This window comes from Rhinolophus sinicus, linkage group LG03 (assembly GCF_036562045.2).
Source record: "Rhinolophus sinicus isolate RSC01 linkage group LG03, ASM3656204v1, whole genome shotgun sequence".
NCBI classification, from domain to species: Eukaryota; Metazoa; Chordata; class Mammalia; order Chiroptera; family Rhinolophidae; genus Rhinolophus; species Rhinolophus sinicus.
Genome location: NC_133753.1, coordinates 56,055,340 through 56,077,858, shown reverse-complemented (window position 1 = coordinate 56,077,858; position 22,519 = coordinate 56,055,340). Strand labels below are relative to the sequence as shown.

Below are 22,519 nucleotides of genomic sequence, written 5' to 3'. Positions count from 1 at the left end.
ACTACAATACAACTTTACAAGGCAGCAAGCATTAAATCCTATTGAACAGATGAAGAAACAGACTTGGAAACGTGAGATGACTTGCTCCAGGCCATGGAAGTGGTAAAGGGTAGCTCGAAGATTCAATAATCCAGTTCATTCTAATATATTGTGCCTTTTTCCCCATATGTCAAGGAATGAATGCTCTGATGATGATGGTGGTTCTCTGGTATGGGACCCTGAGGTCTGAAAAGGCCCGTGGATCTCAGAGGCATACCTAGGCTCGTGGATTTAGGTAGGGTTTTGTGTGCAAACAGGAGAGGGGCCTAGAGCGGGGATGACCCCTTTCCTCCTCTCTCCCACTGTAACCCACAGACAGGACTTGAACTGAGATAATATGAGGAGACAGTGGCAGCAGTTGGGAGGTCCAGGCAGAAGTAAAACTTTTGTTGTCAGAAAAGAGGAAGGGGAGGGTATGAGAAGACCTAAGAGACAGTATTAAGGTGAGGAAGGCAGAGGGTGGTTCCTGTGACAGAAGCTAGGACGCATCCACAGAGGCATTTTTAAGTCAGGTAGTTATAGGTTTGTAATTGCCCAGCCTGGAAAAACGCTATTTGATGGATCACATTTTAAAATCTCCTTTCTGAGAATACTATAAACAAAGAGAAATCCCATGGTACTTCTCAATTTTCATTCACAGTTTCTGCTTGCCAAGAAATAAAGGAGCATCTGCTTAGATGGGGATTTCCATTTGCCAACAGTTCAACACACTAAATGCATCATTAAGATGTTTCCTATCTAATTTAAAACAAATATGCTGCAGAATAATTTTAACAATTTGTCTAGTTATTTTCCATAGCATGCCATTTCCAAGAATGATTGGGAAATATTAAGTGTTGTGATTAACAAACAATAACGCAAAAAGGAAATTCTGCTTCACATGAGAAAAGAGCTTACAGAAGCTCTCATGGTTCACAGAAGGTCAAAATATTAAAATGCCTTAAAATCACGGGTAACAGGAACATAACATCTATTTCCTAGATGGCAGAACAATCTTTTATATAACTCTCCCACTGCAAATAACTAAAGGTGGGAAAATATAAGCAAATCAAGATGATGGCAAGAAAATAAGGTAGAATCAGAGGCCAAAAATGAAGTGAAAGCAAGAAGCCATAGAGGCTGGAGAGCACTGAAGCAGGCTTTCTCCTTGAAGATATTTACCAAACTGTGTGAACATGAGCTTTGGCTTTTATGCCTCGCAGCGTGCTGAAGACAGGAGACAAAGGCCAAGGGCAGCAGATGAAAGCAGACCCCAAAAGACTACATCTTTAGTGTAAAGGTGAACCAGAAATAAGCCTAGGCCCATTTCTCTGAAGCAGGGGTCAGCAAACTTTTGGTGAGAAGCCAAATTAATAAATGTCTTAGGCTTTGTGAGACGTAAGATTTCTGTTACAACTACTCAACTCTGCCACTGTAGCAGGAAAAAGATCTATAGACATACATAAATGAATAAGCAGGGGGTGGGTTCCAATAAAACTTGATTTGAAAAAAAGGGTGACAGGCCAGATTAAGTGAGTGGGATGTAATTTGCCAGTCCCTGTTCTAAATGACTGCAAGGGTAATTTCTAATCTGAAATACTTAGAACTAATTGGTAGGGGATTAAAAACAAAAATAAAAAATTTCTAGCAAAACTCATAACCACAAGTCAGAACTCATACTTCAGGTAATCTAAAAAGATTTCATTCCAAGAATATAATTTAAAGTGGTCCCAGGCAGCTGCTGCCCTCATCTTTGGAGGAATTTATCAATCTTGGCCTCAAAAATTTCCATTGATCGAAGTAAATCAATCATTTAATCATGGAATACATAGAGAAAAAAGTCATCATGAAATAGAACCAACAGAAGTACAGTAAGTCCTCACTTAATGTCATTGATAGGTTCTGTGACTTTAAGCGAAGGATGTATAGTGAAACCAATTTACCATAGGCTAACTGAGATAAACAAGAGTTAAACTTACGTTCCTACAGCATCTCATTGTTATAACAAAACAACATTGAATAAAACATTATTCAAGGACCTGCGTAATAGGCAACAAAATCACTCATGTAAAGATTTCAGACATTGGAAATAGCAGATATAAAAGGTTTAAAATATTTAAAGGTATAAAAAGAAGAAGCTGAAAATATGAGTTAGGAGCAGGAATTTTGAAAAATGACCAATTTGAAAAAGAAACTAAAGCTCTAGAGATAAAAACTAAAACAATTAAAGTAAAAATTCAATGGAAGATATTAACAACATATTAGACACAGCTGAAGAAGCAGAAAACTAGAAGGATCTAAAGAAATATCCCAGAATGCAGAGAGACAAAGACATGAAAAATATGAAAGTTTCAGAGCTATAGAGGATAGAGTGAGAAGGAATAATATGCATCTAATCCGAGTTTCATAAACGAGGGAGAAAATGGTAAAGAAGTAATATCTGAAGAACTGATGGCTGAGAAATTTTCAGAACTGATGAAAAATACCAATCTACAGATTCAGGAAGTCTAACAAATCCCAATCACAAAAATAAAAAGAAATACAAATAGGGTGAGAAATATAAATAGACTTCTGCTGATAGGGCTTGATTTTAGCCCAGTGAGACCTATGTCCAAACTCTGATCTACAAAAGTGTAAGATAATAAATTTGCATTGTTTAAGCCGTTAAAAAAAAAAATAGATACCACAGTAAAATTCAAGGACCCAAGTTAAGAGACTTAAATAAAATAAGTAAGTCTTGTAATTATTAACTCCAGGAAGGAAATGTGATTTTCCAATGTACAACTTGTATCTGCAATGAGCATTAATCACATAGTTATAATAATGTAAACACTGATTACTAATTTAGCCAACTATTGTGATGTAATGAAAAGAGGAGGATGAGGGAAGGGAGATGGGGCAGGGGTAGAAGAAAGCTAAATTCTTGTCTATCAGCAGATGATGTTTAAAAGTAAAAAGTAAAAAAGAATGAAAAAAAAATCTAATTTCAGGGGTGGCCATTTAGCTCAGTTGGTTAGAGCGTGGTGCTTTTAACAAGGTTCCTGGTTCGATCCCCACCCAGGCCACTGTGAGCTGCACCCTCCACAACTAGATTGAAACAACTATGTGACTTGGAGCTAATGGGTCCTGGAAAAACACACTTAAATAAATAAAAGTTAAAAAAAAAAAAAATCTAATTTCAAAAAAAGTCTTGGAAATGTAATATATAGCATGGTAACTATAGTTAATACTGTATTATACCAGGGGTGCCAAAAAAATGTATACAAGTGAACACACTGGTCAAAGTTGCTCAAGCAGTAGTTCGCCGTAATCAGAAGTGTCTGGATGCTGATGGCAACCACTTTGAGCATCTCTTGTAATTGCAGAAGTCAAATGTGACTTGCATTCATCTTTTGTTATCGGTATATACTGAGTATTACAATTTTAATAGTTTTCCTTTCTTAAAATGTGTATACATTTTTTTGGCACCCTCTTTTTATCTGAAAGTTGCTAAGAGATTTTTAAAGATAATTTTAAAGATGAGATCTTTCAATTTCTCATCACAAGAAAAAAATTTACAACTATATGTGGTAAAGAATGTTAACTAGACTTAATGCGGTGGTCATTAATATATATAGATATATATATGTATCGATCAAATCATTATGTTGTACACCTGAAACTAATATAACGCTACATGTCAATTATATCTCATAAAAAACAAAATTTAAAATCTCAGAACCTGTACTTTTATAATTTGAAAAGGATAGTGTTACAAATACAAGTTAAAATATTTAAAAATTACTTTGAAATAACTTATTATTTCAATAATAGATGGAAATTTATCTTAATTTACCGAATTACTCAATACTATTTCAAATACAGTTTCACCTAAATAAAAAGGAATCAGGTTTTTCTACCACAAGAATTATTTCCATAACTTAAAACATACATTGAAAATAAAAAGGAAAAAGGAAAGAAGAGATACGCCCTCTGATCTACCCACACTGAATGATTTCTAGTTCTTGTCGAGCCACATGTCTTTTCTCACAGGCCTTTCCATCTACCTGGCATGCCCACCCTGGCCGGGGTGCCCTGCCAGCTAACACTCTTTCTTTAACACCCAGTGAGAGGTCTCCTGTGAGCAGCCTTCCAACACCCATCCAAGCAGAGCTGTCAGACGCCCCTGGGCAGCTCCTAGTCCTGTCACTGCACTTGCGTCACTGAGCTTCAGTGACGTGTGTAGACATCTGCTGTGCTCCTGAGATGTGAGATCCTCTTTATTCCAGGAGCTGACTTGTGGGTATAGAGCAAACCCCTGGAATTGAATAAATTTGGTTTTACCTCATCACTGTTGAGTTTCTTTGCTTTGAGTAATCTTTGAGCTTTATCTTCTTCTGATCCTTCATCACTGTCTGATGAATAGATTCTGGCTCGTTCCTCTGAAAGCAAAGGAATAAGATTGGTGAGTGACTCTGACAGACAATCATCTATTCATTCCTGGATTTTTCTTCTGACGAGTATCTTTAGTTCCTTCTGTACCATTTTCCCAGAGAAAGCAAATAACTAAAAATGTTTTGACTCAAAGATGAAAGTGTAGATATGTTGAAATGAAGCATTTATCCTCTCAAAATACAATAATGGTTCATCTATTTAAATATTAAAAGGCTGTGTGCAAGCTGACTAAAGAGCCAGACACCACTACTCTTCCAAAATAAGCTATTAAAGCCTGACTCATTCTTTCATGGGGGATAACAGTTAATTCCAAAATAAGCTTTGAAGATAAAAGCAAGAGGTGGTTTCCTGGTGCTGTAAAGACCATTTGTTGCCACGTAAACATTTCAAAAGGAGATGGAGACGAGTAATGATCTGCTGCAAGTGAACCTCGGGGTGGAAGAAGAGCAGCCTGCTTCAGAGCACCCCTCTCGCCTCACAACCCCAAGTCGCCCCTTCCTCCCACTCCCTGCCTATCTGACTACTGGATAGAACAGAACGCTAATCAGCTTGTCTGTTAGGTTTTCAATCTCCAGTGAACTGCATATTATCTAACTCTCTAAAAGCATCCTCAATTTTTTTGTTTTCCTTTAGTTTTTATGGGTTTATTTCTACAATTAATGTTTTCTGTGGGAAATGAGCATTAACAAAAAATAAAAGGTCTCTGATACTGTAGTCCCAAACAATAGGTAAGAAGGCAGGAAGATGTAAAAGCTCACCAGAATAAATGCAGTCACTGTAAGAAAAGTAGAAACAGCTTTTCGAGGCGGTCAGAGAAGGGAAAATTTAAGTGTTCTTAAAATGTATCATTCAACAGGGACCAAACTAGGATGCATGGTCAGCCGTGGTATACCTTACACTGCACAGTGATTCCCAACGTTATAGCGAAGAGAATCTGGGGAGGATTAAAGCCTCATTTTATGGATGTGGAACACGATATTCAGCGATGTGAAGTCACTTGCCCAAGCTGAGGAGTGGTAAGAACAATTTTAGGTAACATTTATTTAGTACTTGTTACGTGCCAAGGCGCTGGGTAAAGTTTTTTATATGTACTATACCCTTCAGTTCTCAAAACAGCCTGATGGTGTAAGTACTACTATTAATAGATTTCTTTTTCACTTTAGTGTGGTAACACAAGAGAGGTATTGTAACTTCCCACAAGTCATCCAACGAAAAAGTGGCAGAACTGAGATTAGAGCAGGCAGGACCAGGAGTCCAGCCCAGGTCTTCTCCCCTCAGGTTCAGCCTGCTTTGCAGCATTGCCATCTTGCTACTGTCTGTGGGGAAACCTCTGGATGCAGCACTGTGACTAAGACAGATGCCTCAGAAGTCAAATGACCTTGGTTCAAGACCTGTCCACTTACCAACTGTGTGTCGTTTGGGCAAATTACTCAACCTCTCAAAGTCCCGTTTCCTCAATAAAAACAAGACAAAAAGGATCTTAAGGACATTGTGCTGAGTGAAATAAGCCAGAGAAAGATATTATATGATCTAACTTATATGTGGAATAAAAAAAAAAATTTTTTAAATAACCAAGCTCACAGACACAAAGAACAGATTGGTAGATGCCAGAGGCAAAATGGGGGAAGAGTCAAAAGGTACAAACTTCCAGTTATAAAATAAGTAAGTGATGGGGATATAATGTATAGCATGGCTACTATAGTTAATGATACTGCAATATATTTTGAAAGTTGCTAAGAAAGCTAAATGTTCCCATCACAAGAAAAAATTTTTGTAACTACACATGGTGACAGAAGTTAGTAAGACTTACGGTGGTGTTCATTTCGCAATATATACGAATATCAAATCAATGTGTTGTACACCTGTTATATGTTAATTATACCTCAATAAAAAAGAACAGGACAATAATGGCTCTTGGGTCATAACGTTGTTCTGAGTATCGAATAGGATGCATGTAAAGTGTTTGAGTTTTTGCCTAGGATTCACTATATGCTGGATAAATGTTAACCATTATAAATTATTGGTACTTGTGAAAGAATATGCAAAGAACTTTGAAAGGAAACACCATATATTCCCTGAAAACTTTAACTTCTTGATTTCCAATTAGTAATAAAAAAAGTTGAAAACGTTCTAAATGTAATTGACAAACTTTCAAATGAGGAAAGCAGAGCTCAGGGACGGGTCTGGAAGTGGGAGCAAGAGCAGTTTCTACTCTTTCTGGCTCACCTGAAAGAATTCTGCAATGACAAGCTCATTAGACCTGGCAGTGTATCACTCATTAACCTTGGTTCCTTCCAAACAAAATGTCCAATGAGTGGGCATTCACAGAATGCCCAATGCAGAGATAGGTTGCTGAACCCTGAAATGATGAAATTTCGTTTCTGTACAAACTCACCCCGAATGCCCCCTTTGTATCGGTTTTTGATGGCAGCCAGGCTGATGGACTCCTCGCCTTCCTCTTCCTCATCATACCGATCAGGTTCTAGGTAACTAGCACTCAGGCCCCGCTGGTGCTGTTTCTCTCTCATTCGGCGCTGCTGAGACTCCCTACGAATAGAAGCCCGCAAACGTTCTTCTTCTTTCTGTAAAGAAGCAAATAAACGACTGACCTTAAAAGAACTGAACTAGCTTATTGCCACTGGAAACTGCTTTTACTATAAAGAACATGTAAATGCCTAGCCCAGGATGACACCTGTTTGCTATGTCTTCAGAGTATAGGTCTCTCCATTCCACACGTTACCACACAGAGCGACGTCTTGTTTGGTTCCAAGGCATGAAGCCAACAAGAGGGTAAAGAGGCACAGGCTCCCTCATACTAACCACCCCATCAGAACCAGCACAGGCATGGCCCTGGGAGCTGCAGTCAGAGCAGAGGGCAGCATCCAGCCTGCAGTGTCATCCATGAGCAGCGGACGCCTCAGGGAGGCTGTTTCCATTCACCCCGAGACACACACCCAATTTGCCCAGGCTCCACCAAACTACCATCGTGCCCACATACTCGTGTCTGGGCCACTCAACCCAAAGGGCTCCCCACTGCTCCTGACAGGATAGGAAGGTATTGGTAGGGGAGGGTCCCTGAGCCCCGAAGTAGAGCCTCATCCCCTTCCATTAACCCCTCACTCCACATGTTGGGGTTCACAAGGCAGACAGGATATGAGAGGTCAGGGCTTTTCTCTTAATTCCTCATGTAAGCGCTCGGTATCACCACATACAACTCTCATTCTCTTGCTAGACATTCAATGCAGCAAACTGTTCCATTAAGTAGCATGTGCTTGTATTGAGTATAAAGTAAAAATCACTATGAGCAGGACAGGGATTACGAACAAGCTAGCCCTTCCTTGTGCATTTCCATGGCAGCTGGGAAGTGGAGGAGGCCTGGGGGATCTCTCAAGGTAGTCCCGAGGGGTCTTCCAATAATGCTAACACTGGAGTCTGCAGGCCCCTCCAGCTCCCTTAGCTTCAGGAGAAAAGGTTGAGAAACAGGAGCAAGAAGTCAGACTTCAAAGCCAATGGCCCCGCACCCCACTGGGTTAAGCACTGCTACGGAATCTGGTTAGTTAACCTGACTCCATGAACAAAATACAAGAAGAAGTTGAGGCCCAGGGCCAAACCTTCAGCAGAGCCTGACAATGAGATGACTAAGAAAGGCCTCGAGTCAACCAGATCACCTTAGCCTCAGTGTGCCCTTCTGCACTAAGCAGGTGGGACAATGGGCAAGATGTAGCAGTGATGAGAGAAGACAGGAGACAGACTGCACCACTGCATTCAGCTTTCCAAAGCAAGTGCTGCACAAAAGGTCAATGCTGTCAATACAAACACACACTCCACCTTTTAGAGACAATGCCCCACAAGGGAACTTGTGTCCAACTGACAGTTGTGTCAACAGTGAAAACCTACGGGGCAGAAGGTTACAAACTGACCTTATAAAAACTACAAGCCACTCTTTACCCGATTCTCCCTTAGGCACTCTCCTATTCCAACTTCCGGTCCTGTTTTTATTCTATTTTAGACCAAATCCTAGCATTTCCACTGATTTCTGACATAGATTCTAAACCAGACACAGATGATTTAATCATCTTTGAAATTATCTGCAAATGTTCAGATTTTTTCAGTCATGAGGTTGCTGAACTCACAGGACCTGGTGGGAGAACCCTTGTGTCTGTTTTAAGACCATCACTTCACCCACCATTAGGCAAAAGCTTAGGACGGGAATCCAGGTCCCTGCTCATGCTGGAAGGAAAAAGGGCGGGTCAATAAGAGATGATTAACAACCATTTCGGGAAATACTTTTCTTAATGCACCCAAATCCCAAAATAAGATTAGCAAACACACCTTAATCATTTCTGTGCGCTGACATTCAGGATCACGACCGGCCATTGGTAATATTCTGATCTTCTGTGTCTTCGAACATCTATCTGCAAGTGACAGGGTCATCTTTCTGTGGGTGGCACTGTCTGTCGAGTGAGGCCTGCAGGAAATGAACAAAAATGTCTGTTTCCCAAATACATTTGTGAGTCAGTCATATCAACATCACAAAAACAAGAGGCCAGTGACCATTTCTTAGTCTCCAGAGGAAATAGGCAGGGACACTAAACTGAATATACTAGGTGGGGGAATTTGAACTTTTTTCATGCTGTGGCTCACTGAAACCTTATCTCACCAGTAAAGTGAAAAATGGAAAGCTGGAGAAAAAAGGCTTTGCAAAGAGCGATCACCCTCTGAAGCAGTAAATGGATAGACTCAAGCAGCACGCCCTGAATACTAAATGCCAAGCACTGTGCTTGGTGTTTTACATGTTTTATGACTCCACTGTCATAGCTACTCATGAGATAATTATTACATTTTGTATATTAGGAAACTGAGCCAAAGAGAGGTCGAGAAAGTTGCACAAGGTCACACAAGTGGAAACAGGCCTCTATCTGATTCCAAAGCCTATACTTTTGACCATTACAATTCTCAAAAAGCTAAGTCACCACCAAGATCATTGTGCCCTCTCTAAAGATAAGCATTATTTAAGGAGGATGGTCTGCTTAGAATCAAGACAAGAGAAACACGAACATTTCAGGGTCGTGTCTCCACAGCCCAGAGAAGAGGACAGCTCTCACAGTTGACCTGAGCAATCTGGGCTGCCCGGGGATACATCCCTGGAGTGGGACTGGGATGCAGAAGCCGAAGGACCCTGCTCCCACCCGCCACTCACTGTCCGACTGCAGGCACCCTGACAACCTCTGGGTATCAGTCTCCCAGATCAATTTTACTAAAGAGAAAAGACACACCGACCAACAAGTATTCTAGGCCTCTTGGCAGTTACAGTTAATTAACTGAAATAATCAGTTGACATTCTGGTTCACATAACAGTCTCTTGTAAGTTTGGTTAGCATGACCTGGTTCCCTGTGAAACAGCAACTTTTAGTGCACTTGTCAAAACAGCCTTTGAACCTGTGAGCTGAGAACCAGATCTTGGTCATTGGTGAACTATACTGTGAGATTATGTCGATCAGTAGTCAGGCATTTTGGACAACATCTATATTTCGCTGCTTTACTGTAACCAATAGTACACTGATAAGAAGAGTTACCTGAAAGTGAGTTTGGTTTTAAAGACGGCTTGTCCCTGTAGACCAGTACCTTGTCTTATAAAAAGATGGTTGTGATCGCCCTGCAGTGGAGCTTTGTAAACATCAAACACTTCATTGCCTAGATGCAGAGACATGCTGAAAAGAAAGAACACTTTGCATATTAAAGTCATAAAGCTTTCATCCTAGCATTTTTTGTCACTTAAAATGCTGCTTTCTCTCCTTACACAGAACTCAGAAAGAAAGAAAAGAATAAAGAACGCATGATATGAAAAATGACCTACCTAGAAGTAAAACTTTCTGTGACATTTACTCAGCCTCTACTACTTTCCCAGTGAAACGCAGTTTTTCTAAAATGTCAACATACAGTAAGCAGCACGTAATGAGGAGGGAAGCTCGTCTAACTACCAAATGACTATGCTATAGCCAGAGAGGATGATCTCATTTTCGGCCCACTTTTAATGTCTTCCACCAGCCTGTATGACCCTCAACTGCTTACGTATTTCTCTAGGGTTTCCTATGCAACCCCAGCGACTAAGCAATGGAACTCCTTTAATCAGAAGTATCTCCAAAATAAGGTCTTATTCCAAAACTTGACCCTCCTAGCCAGATTCTGGGTATTCCAACTCTCTTCGGGCATTTTGTGCTCACCTTCCATCTGACCACTTGACTATCCGAGCATTGCTTTCTTTAATTTCACTTCCTTCTTCATCCCGGCGTATCCTCCATCGTATAGTATTTTCTACCTATTTTAAAATACAAGTGCCTTAGAACACTGTAGTGTATGCTTCTTTTGTCCTTAAGAACACATAGACTAAGCATGCATAGGTAGTGACAGAAAAACAGACAACATTGAAACACTCTTGTTTTAATCACCTAGAGATGCTGAACATATTACCAACAGGAAAAAAATACGCTTCAGTGAATTTCTAAGCTCCTCGTGCTGGACTCACAGAGGGAGCTAAGAGCTCATGTGTTTGAACAGATGTTAGATCTGTAGTAGCTTTGGGACGTTTTAAGTAAAAGCTACCAGAATAGGAGATAAGGCTTGAGGCATATAAGACAGCGATTTAGAATGATTCCCTATACAAAGCAGGTTCTCTCACAGAGCTAAACATCCTGTATGTGGGACCAAAAAACTCTTATCTACTGGCCTAGGGAGATAGGAAAGCTCCCCACAAATGGGAAAGGAAAAAGAAGCACCCTGTGAAAATTCAAACCCCAGGTTTGGGCAGATTTAGAGTCTAACTTTATCTTAATTGCATGGAAGGGAAATATTGGGCAGATCTGGAAAACATTCAAGAGCTTCCTAAAATGAAAACCAGTGTTACTGCAATTAAAACCTCAATGGGACTTCTGGGAAAATGCGGCACACTAAATGCACGTAGTTTATCACTGCTGCATCCTGGAAACCCACTAACATGACAGTAAATAATTTAAAAAGGATACACTCACAAGGATAAAGAGAATGTGAATTAAGATGACAACAAACTCATTAATATTAATGAATTAAATATGATGTCATATCTGAGATTTGTTTCAAAATAGGGCAACATGGGGTGGGGAATATAGACGAAATAAGACTGCCCAACTTGACAGCCACTGAAGTAAGTAATGTGTACATAAGAGGTTCTTATCCTGTTCTCATTATATTTGCATATGCTTACATTTTTCCTTAATAAAGGAAACAAAATAATCTGTCACTATTCCTGCCTTCCCTCTCATACAAAATAGGTTAGCCACATATAAATATGCAAACACATGTGGGCCATTATTAACTGAGAAGCCATTTTGAAAAATGCTTTCTATTATATAAAGTGATCTGAATAATAATAATAACAATAATAATAATACTGCTGCTAGGGCTTATCCTATTAGAATGAAAGACACATTAAGGTACTTTTAAAGACAGAGGACCTCGTAGAGGGACAGAGACTACACCTGGTTCGTTTTTCAGGTAAGAATTGATTACACTACCAACTGACTCTCTAAGAACACACAGCCTCGTCTCAAGAACATCATTCAAGAAACAAACGGTCCGGTGTTATTTTCCATCACATATCAAGATTTTAAAAGACAGCAGTGTTATACACCGACATTTTGTACTCTAAGCACTAAAGATTTTAGAGAAAATATTTATCTCTAAACTTTGATGCTTACACTAGAATCTGGCATTACATGGTCTGAAAATGTAATATGATATATTGATACTCGCCAATCATCATGATAGAAGATAAGGGGGAAAATGCAAAAATCAATAAAAAGTAAATAAATAAGGAACTACCACATTAATTTACATAAATGATTGGAAACAATGAAAAGCAGAATAATGCCAGAGGCACTAAAACAGATATAGGAAATTTATAGTGCTAACCCGACATCAATAGATACATACGTTCCCAGGAAAAATGTTAACAGATGGGATAATAGGGGCTGGGGGGAGACAAGGAAAAGGGTAGCAAAGAATAAAAAGTACTCTAAACACTATTCCTATTAATTATGTGACCTTGAGCAAGTTATTGGTACTTGTTTATCTCCATTTTTTCATCTGATATACATTTCCATTAAAGGGAGGAGTAGTGAAATTTCACTGAAAAGCTTTGGAAGCCCATGCGTTTTGGATAGAAACCGTCTTCTATCAAGTTTCTTTAGGTACTTGTGGATCTATCACACTTGAAGAGGTGGAATTATTCTAAAAATTCAGCCCCTGAATTCTCAGGGTGCCAGACTGCCATTTCTTAACATTCTAACATCATATACAATGTCCACTGAAAAGTAAAGTATTTATAAGAAATCCTTCAGATTTAAGAATTTAAAATGCCTATTTCTAGTTTTAGTATCATGAGCTCAACTGCTCTAACGCATCTACTTAATCTATATCCTCCTTGATTAAAGGAAGGTTGAAGGCCCTCCTTGAGTAGAGGTAACACATAGTACAAGGTAGCAAAGAGATGCATTAATAGGAACTTAGTACAATAAAAATATCCCCTAATAATCAACAAGAGCAATCAGAATAAAAAGAGAGCCATCTGGTGAAGTGTGAGGTACTAGTAATGAATTCTCCTTTTGCAAATGATTTGTTTATCCATGGATCAGAGCCTGAACAATTCCCCCTTGCAGGAAGTTGGTAGAACTTACTCCACAGTACATACTGAGATTTGTTCTAAACACTGAACCACAGCACTACTTATTCTGAAGTAGCTAATAATTTTTTGAGGCATCGAAAAAGTGTAACAGTGATAGAAAAGTGACATCTTTATAGAGAAAAATATATATATTTTTTCTTTCTAAATATAATCTGAAAAGGAAGATAATTCATTTGTTGATAAAACAGGAAACATAAAAAAATCATTTTCAAAAGCTCAAGTCTCCAGTTAGTGTCCCCAGGTTTTACTTTGTAAAAGAAAAAACAAACAAGCACAGAATGGTACCTTTAATTTTAACCTGGTTCGACCTTCTTCATCCAGCATTTCCTCATCTTCAAATTCATCTTCATAATATTGAGGATCAAAAGGTCTACAAATTGTTTTTAAAATAAACTATTAATCATATTTTATAAAGAATATTATCACTGCTATGTAATAACATATCTATTAATACATATCATACTAAAAAAACCATAAGATAATTAAAATTCATAATGGTCAAATATCTTCACGTTCAATTTCAAGAAAGTAATCAAATAACTGCACCTTTTTGACATTTGGGTGTTAATACATGTTGCTGGAAATAAAGTACAAGCAGGCTAAATATTCAAAATATTCTTTATTCTTATGTAAGTCTTCAAGGAATAGGCCATTCATGCTCTAGTTTTCCACATCATTCTGCTTGAAAAAAGTTTAAATTGCACAGGAGCATGCGTGTTACTTAGTGGATAATACCCATCAACACTATTTAAGTGTCCAAAACCATTAGTTTTTCTAGATTCACAATGGCTGCTACAGTAGACATTTGCAGTCTCTAGCAAATTTCATCATTCTCAATTTCAGTGTTTTCAGGGTTGTATTACTCAAAAGCACCCAAAGACTTGTGATGGCTATTAATTCCTAAGTATCAAACTCCTAAACACAATTACAAGGATTAAAAGCCTCCTTTACCAATACAATAGTCCATACTTTTTCTATCACAGAATATGCTTGATTTACTTTTTCAGAGGTACATGACCAGTTTTCTATTTTGTGATTACCATATTTGGCCGTATATAATGCACTCCCGTGTATATTGAGCGCCCACATTTTTGGCCCAAACTTTCAGGGAAAAAAATCTTTTAATTTTTTAGTACTCCCATGCATAACACACATCCTTATTTTTCCCTCACAAATGTGGGCAAAAAAGTGCACATTATACATGGCAAAATATGGTAGTCAACCCATGTAAAATAAGAAAAATATCTACATTCCACATATTTCTATCAAACCTCTAGAAACACTTTAACTGATCCTCTTACCTGGGCTCTACACTGAGAAAGTTGGGCAGTTTAACAAAATATAAGTCATTTCCTAAATCAGTGTTTACTTTGGGTATTTCTACTTCTATTCTGGTCTCAGGAATTGGCTCCTCCTCCTGTTGATCCTGAGGCAATCCATTTTCATCCTAGTAAAAGAATCACAGGATTTTAGCGCTTCACAGGACCTTAGAAGTGGTCTAGCTCAACTTCCAGACTATAATTACTTAGATAGGCAAGAAGCATATTGAGACATCACTTTAGGGCTAATACAGCCCTCAATCCCCATTCCTACCCACTCAGCCTCCAAAAACCTCATGGGAAACAAGATCATTTTGGAAGCCTCAACATAAGAAAACCTCTTTCGTGATAAATCTCACCAACAGAAGTGTAAAATTAATCCACATTTCAGTATGAAGTCACTCTATCAATTAAGATCAGAGATTATCAACACAGCACCCATTTCTTGGCATGAACAAGAAAAACATTTAAATCAGTGGATCTCAAATCACAGACTTTAAGTCTAGTCTCTTAAAACGTGGCACCAACCTCATGCTGGGCAGTTATTTCCTTTTTTCACCCAGTTCCCCCAATGGTAACATCTTGCAAAACTGTAGTATAATATCCCAACCAGGAGACTGACTCCAACAGAGCCAGATACAAAACATTTCCATGGCACAAAGATTCAGGCTGCTCTTTCATAGCCACATCCACTTCTTTCTTGCTCTCATCCCTCCTTAATCTCAAACAACCATTAATTTCTTCTCTATTGCTATAATTTTTGTCATTTCAAGAATGTTACATAAATGGAACCATAAAGTATGTAACCTTTTGGGATGGGCTTTTTCTCACTCAGCATAACTCCCTGAACTTCATCTAAGTTGTTACCTGTATCACTAGTTCAATCCTTTTTACTGCTGAGCAATAATAGTCTGTGGTATGGATGCACCAGGGCAATTATTTCTACCCCCCTTATAACCAAGAGTTCCCAACATAACTAAGAAAATTCATCTGTTCATTGTGTTTTTATACTGTAAAATACACTTAACTTCTTCCTCTCAGCATGAGAGAGACCCTTAGTCTCAGAAACCTTTTCCTTAGCCTTGAATAAGGGCCCAGTTCACATTGGTAATTCTACTTACGACAGGCTGTCCTGGAGTAGGTGGTTTATCTTCTCCATCACTTCCTGAAGATATATCATCTGCACCTCCAAATAGATCCATGGTGCCATTATTATCTTCAATATAGGAGGGAAAATGCACAGTATTAACATCTATAACAGAGGTTCTTCAAAGCTATCGCTTTATCATATTCCCAAGGTTTCTGGACCAGGCAGCAGGAAACCACCCAACCTTGGCTCTCAACGATCAGAACAGAATGTCTCTGGAGAGGGAAGGGGATGATCCAGCGAGAGGCAGAGCTGCCCATGAGGTACTTCCTTCTCCCCTCATTTAATGCATCTTTGGTCTTCCGCTTTCCTTTAACCCCAGGAGCCAAAATAGCCTCCTACATTCTAGATACTCAAATCTGGGGCTTAAGCACCCCATTCAGACCTATTCCCTGCATAGTCCCTCAGGTTTTACAATTACAGGTCCACATCCACCCAGGCGCCTCTCCTCTCACGTAGAACTTCACCTGGGTATAGGAAAAACAACAATCTAATCTGTAATAACGCAATAAACCAAAGTGGGGTAGTAGAGAGAGTGAACAGAAAGATAGGAGAGTGGTAAGAAAGTACACTTCTTGAAATTGAGATCATAGAAGTGTTACAATTATTGGTAATGACATGACCTAGGATAAAACTGAGAGTGAGTTACTGAGACAAGGTAGAGAACATATGTAAAAAAGGAGAGGCAACCTGTCAGAATAGCCAAAATCAAACACAATGACAACACCAAATGCAAAATGGCAAAAATGTGAAGCAACAGGAACTTTCATTCACTGCTGATGAGAATGCAAAATGGTGTAGCCACTTTGGAAGAAAGTGAAGTAGTTTCTTACAAAATAAACATATTCTTATTATACACTCCAGCAATTGTGCCCCTTGGTATTTAACCAAAGAATTCGAAAACTTATGTCCACACAATATCCTATACACAGATATTTATAGCAACTTTATTTAAACTGCCAAAATTTAGAAGCAACCAAGAGGTCCGTCAGTAGGTGAATAGATAAACTGGTCCATCCAGACAATGGAATATTACTCAGTGCTAAAAAGAAATGTGCTGTCAGACCATGAAAACAAATGGAGGAAACTTAAATGCATATTACTAAGTGAAACAAGCCAACCCGAAAAGGCTACATAATGTATGATTCCAACCATATGACATTCTGGAAAAGGCAAAACTATGGAGACAATAAAAATATCAGTTCAGTGGCTGCCAGGGGGTAGGAAAGAAGGAGGGATGAAAATGCAGAGATTTTTTTAGGGCAGTGAAACTACTCTGTATGACACTACAATGGTGGATACATGTTATACATTTGTCTAATGGACACCACCATCAGTGAACCACAATGTAAACTGTAAGCTTTGGTGATTATAATGTGTCAGTGTAAGTTCATCAGTTGTAACAAATGTACCCTCTAGTTGGAAATGTTGATAACAAGGGCGGCTGTGCATGTGTGGGAGCAGGGGATATATGGGAAATCTCTGTACCTTCTCCTCAATTTTGCCGGGAACCTTAAACTGATCTTAAAAAAAATAAAATCTTAATTTTTTTTTTTTTTTTAAAGAAGAGGAGACAAGGAAAGTCAGGGTATTGAAAAGTTCATCTACATGATAAAAATCACCAAAACACAACCCCACCCACCAACACTCTCATCTCCCTTCCTGATTCCTTTTCTTAGTTCCTATCACCATCCAACACACTCTCAATTTAATTTACTTACTGTGTTATTATCAGTCTCCCTACCGTACCCTGACCCCACCAGAATGTGAGTTCTACAAGGGTCTATAAGAGTCTTTATGTTTTGATCACTGTTACATGCCCAGGGCCCAGAACAGTACTAGTACACAGCAGATTCTCAATAAATAACTGAACAAAATGAAAGAATGAGCATACCTAATTCTTCCAAAAACTCTGTAAGATGGGTAGTATCACCTCCCCTTTACTGATCAGAAAGCTGAAGTATAGTAAGTAACATGACCAAAATCATATAGTAGGAAAGTGGACCTACAAAGATTCTAACTTAGACCACTTAATTCCAAGGTCTACGCACATAACTACTATAGATCCAAAGATCTTTAAGTAAATCCCAGAGCTTGCTGTCTGTCCAGCTCTCTCCTTTTCTCTCTAGTTGACCTTCTAAATGTTTGCTTTGTTACTTACAATAATTTATGTAAGCTAGTTAACATCAATGCCTAATTACCATTCAGTACAATAACAGTTACGCATAAGCAAACTATCAAAATTATGTTTGCTGTAACTTTTATACTAACATCTTTATTGCATAGTAATTTGCCATTTGAACCAGAGTCACACATAGAGATGAACAGGTAGACCTTTTATCCTTAAAACAAACCTACTTAAAACAAACCTAATTTACCTAACACTGGGTTTTTGGGAATTCTTCATCTAACCCACAGCTTGAAAAATCAGGTTCTTCATCCGATATTAACCTGTTAAAAACAAGCTGCCCTGGAACTGTCATTATTCAAACTGAAGGATGGACACTGCCACCTCCAGCTGAACCAAAGCCTTAGCCCCCTAACAACAGGTTCACTCTAATTATAAACGAAGAAACAGATTCTTCTTCAACTGGTTAAGCATGAACAGTTTCTCATATGAGTCTAACTTCCCTCTGTACACTAAGTGTATCCACACTTTTTCTGTGGGTCTTGCAGTCTGGGTTAAAAGCCCAGGGTTGGGCATGCACTATAGTCAAATACAGAAAGAGAGATGGAAATAAATAATAATAATAATAATAAAAGAAACAATTGGAGTACCTTTTGGTACCTCAGTGTCACTATCTGCTTCTGAATCAGATGCAATTGCGTTCTTGCGTTTCATTCGTAAAACTTCATCTTCACTGTCACTGCCTCTTGCAGATTCTGTAATAGAATTAGAGGTTCTGCATAGTTAGTCATATTGTAACATTGAATTTTGTTTTAAAAGCAACATTGGGGATAAACAAATGGTGGTGTGCCCATACAATGGAAAACTACTCAGTAACAACTAAGAATGAACTACTGATACATGTAACAATTTAGATGAATCAAAAATGCATTATGCTAAGTGAAAGAAGCTTATGAGTAAGTGAAAGAAAAAAAGGCTACATATTGTATGATTTCACTTATATGATGACATTCTCGAAAAGACAAAACCTTACTGTCAGAGCAGATCAGTAGTTGTCAGGGGTCAAGGGTGGGAGAAGGATGTGACTACAGAAGAGATAGTACGAGGGAGTTTTCTTTGGGTGACAGACTGTTTTTTATTCTGACTATAGTGGTGGTTACACAAATCTATGCATACATGCATTATTATTAACAGAACCATACATACACATACGAAAATCAACTTACTGCAGTTAATTTAAAATTAATAAAAAGAACATTGCTTTTTGTCAGCAGAAGTTGGCAGAATGAGAAAAGTAGTACTGAAACTTATGATTAAATTTATATATAACTCATAACAAAAAAAAGGAGGTAAAAATATTGCAATGGAAGAGATAAATATATCATGTTTCTGGATGGCACAATTGTTGACCTAATTATAAACTTCAAGAAAATCAACTGTAGAATTTGTTAAGAGTTAATCAGAATGACGAGCTACAAGATTCCCTACTATTACCTAAGTCTTACTTAGGTTAGTCTGCGAGTATTTGGGAAGGACTGCATGAGTCTTAGTCTTAACGAGTCTGGAAACAGTACAAATAACTCTACCCAGAATTAGTTACTGAATACTTATTGCAGTCCCATCATCTACATGAACCTATATCCATGTCTGGAAATTTTTTGACCTCCTCTCCTAAATAATGTCAAAATGTGGTCTGGAATGCTATCCTGTGAGGCATGTATGACAGGAGAAAAGACCCTTCTCCCTCCATATTTAAGGTCTCTAAAAAATAAGATCAACATGTAATTACAGTCCATCACCTACAGAAATGAAGCAATCCAGACATTACTCTCAGGAAGACTGCCAACCTAATCAAGGTAACTTTTATATAATGCAAAGAAACAAGATCTCTCAGTTTTAAAAAATATTCTATATGAAGAATGTGTTAACTCGAGCAGACTGGTGTAAATAGCTATTTTGAAAGGGGGTCCAGAGCCAAAGGACAGCTGTATGTTTCCAGTATTCTTTAGGGAATGAGTATTGTGAGCCAAGTACATCTCCCTCGGGTGAGGATGCTTGCTTCAAGCTATCGAAGATCATTAAGATCATCCAGTTGTTTTTCCATTTTCTGGATGTTACGTGCCCTAGGCAACCTCCTGATTATTACTATAAATTGGCCCCCAATGTAGCTTTCCCCCAAGGGAAAGGAAACAAAGATTAGAGAAATAACTGATCGTCTTGAAATAATTTTGCAATTCAATTTTTATAAATTAGTTTGAGTAAACTTGTTGGAGCCTCATTACCTCTGGATGATCAAATTTTGGATCTCAAAAACCCGAGCTTGAACATGCTGTTCACATCTCAGTACAGCTACCCTATGAGGACATTTCAATGGTATTTTTTTTCCCCAAGCAAATCTATTCTTACCTGAGGCATGCTCTTCAGTTACCCACAGAAACAAAAACACTTCTATTCATTTTATGACTACTCTAGTACCATATATCTTTCTTGAAGACTATCTTCTTTTGCTTCTTCCTGATCTATCATCAATTAACAAATGAAAAGGGGACAGAAATAATACATGGGTTATGAAAATTTTCAAAAAACAATAGCTATAGAGTTAGAAATGGTTGAAATGGAGGGCCAGGAGAGGGAAAAAAATGGTGCACTAAATATGGGACTGCAAAAAGCATAATGGGCTGCATCTGGATGCTTCTCCACTAAACCATTTTGATTCTCATAAATGAATTACCTGACTTATGGTCCTGTTCCTCTTCATCATCTGAATGCCTGCGTTCCTCATCTGAGGCCTGTGGCCTTTCATCATCAGAATTTTGCATTTTCTCCTCATCAGACATCTGTGGTCGTTCATCATCATCAGAATTCTGTTTCTCATCATCATTATCAGAAGCTGCTGGCCGTTCATCGTCAGAATTAGCCTTCTCCTCCTCCTCAGACAGTTGTTGTCTCTCATCCTCTGAAAGCTGAGGCCTGTCATCGTCATCTGTGTTCTGCATTTTCTCATCGTCATCAGAATTCTGCAGCTTATCGTCCTCAGATCCTTGTGCCCTTTCCTCATCGTCAGAATTTTGTATCTTCTCATCATCTGACTGGTCACTTTTGTCCTCTCTGCCCCATTTTTCATCATCTGAATGTGCTTTTTCAGAACCTTCTGCTTCTGAGTGATGGCTCTCTCCATCTGATCTATGACCTTCGTCTTCGTCATCGTTGTGGGCTTCTGATCCACTATGCTGATCTATATCTGAAGGGTCATTGTCTTCATGGTCAGAGCGCTCAGAAGTTTCTGATCTGTTTTCTGACCTTTCAGAGTGATTATCACTCCCACTATGATGAGAAGCTCCCTCATCCTCACTGTCATCTCCAAACAATTCCTTATTACTTGGTTTTCCTGAATCACCTCTTTCATCTTGATCACTTTCACTTCCAGAGGCATTACTGCCAGAAGCAACATTCTCTTGATCAGAATCCGAGTCTGATCCAGAATCGGAATCTATGGAATCATACAAACATTGGGTGATGTCAGCAAAAAAAGACAGAGCAAGCAACACTAAAAGTCCATCCCAACATAAAAGCAATGACAAACCTGTCCAAAACTATTAAGAGTCAATTTTCTTTGTACTCTGGAAACCTAATCAAAAGTTGCAGCAACCAGGAGAATGCAAAAAAAAAAAAAAAAAAGCTGAATTTTTAGAAAGAAAGGAGAACTTTGTGGTGTTTTAACATACCCTAGACGCACCCACCACCCACTACCCCACCACCCACTACCCCCCTCACCCACTCCCCAGCTAACAGTGTCTTGAAGATAACAGCCTGAATTACTGGAACACATATCACTACTAGAGGGAGCAGAAGATACCTCATTCACAAAGAATCATGGTTGTTAGTTTTATCTGTCTGGCAGATCATTGAAGTACTGGCTCATAGGGCTGAACTTTATCTCACCTAACTTGGAACTCTCTCAATGTTGAGGCAGCTACTTGGGAGTGTTTGTCAAAAACATTTACAGGGGGTGGCCAGTTAGCTCAGTTGGTTAGAGCATGGTGCTAACAATACCATGGTTGCCGGTTCAACTGTCAATCAAGAATATTATACCCAGCAAAACTACGTTTCAAAAAAATGGATATATGAGCAACAAAACAAAAAAATAGATAAATTAGACTTCTTCAAAATGAAAAACTTTTGTGCAACAAATGACATTATCAAGAAAGTAAAAAACACAAGCTATAGAATGGGAGAAAATATTTGCAAAGGCTATGTCTGATAAGTATCTAGTTTCCAGAATATATAAAGAATGATTACAACTCATTAACAAAAACACAACTCAATTAAAAAATGGACAAAGAACCTGAATAGACATTTCTCCAGTTCTAGAAATGGCCAACAAGCACATGAACAGATACTCAACATCATTAATCATTAGGAAATGGCAATCAAAACCACAATGAGACACCGCCTGACACCAACAGGGATGGCTACATTTAAAAAATAAACAAACAAAAAACCGTAAGTGTTAGTGAGGATGTGAAGAAATGGAACCCTCAAACATGGCTGTTGGTAATGTAAAATGGTCCTGTCCCTGTGTAAAATGGTTTAGTTGTTCCTCAAAAACTTAAAAGAATTACCATATAACTCAGCAATTTGTATATACATACAGAGGGTGCCAAAAACATGTACACATTTTAAGAAAAGAAAACTGTATTAAAATTGTAATACTAAATATATACCGATAACAAAAGATGAATACAAGTCACATT

The 22,519-nt window shown here is 38.4% G+C and overlaps 1 protein-coding gene across 7 annotated transcripts in view; it reads right to left on the bottom strand.

Annotated features, from left to right (window-relative positions):
* LEO1 (LEO1 homolog, Paf1/RNA polymerase II complex component) overlaps window positions 1–22,519 on the bottom strand; it is a 43,735-nt gene that overhangs the window by 14,961 nt on the left and 6,255 nt on the right. For all 7 annotated transcript variants that reach the window (XR_012494751.1, XM_019730627.2, XM_074327737.1 and 4 more), the window contains exons 2-11: window positions 20,497–21,255; window positions 18,416–18,520; window positions 15,612–15,706; window positions 14,473–14,618; window positions 13,457–13,541; window positions 10,677–10,771; window positions 10,029–10,163; window positions 8,785–8,920; window positions 6,848–7,034; window positions 4,342–4,439 (exon numbers count right to left, since the gene is read on the bottom strand). Coding sequence is in view for 6 of the 7 variants with exons in the window: in XM_019730627.2 (XP_019586186.1) it covers window positions 4,342–4,439; window positions 6,848–7,034; window positions 8,785–8,920; window positions 10,029–10,163; window positions 10,677–10,771; window positions 13,457–13,541; window positions 14,473–14,618; window positions 15,612–15,706; window positions 18,416–18,520; window positions 20,497–21,255 (1,841 nt within the window). In the remaining variant the exon portion in view is untranslated. The remainder of the gene's footprint in view (window positions 1–4,341; window positions 4,440–6,847; window positions 7,035–8,784; window positions 8,921–10,028; window positions 10,164–10,676; window positions 10,772–13,456; window positions 13,542–14,472; window positions 14,619–15,611; window positions 15,707–18,415; window positions 18,521–20,496; window positions 21,256–22,519) is intronic.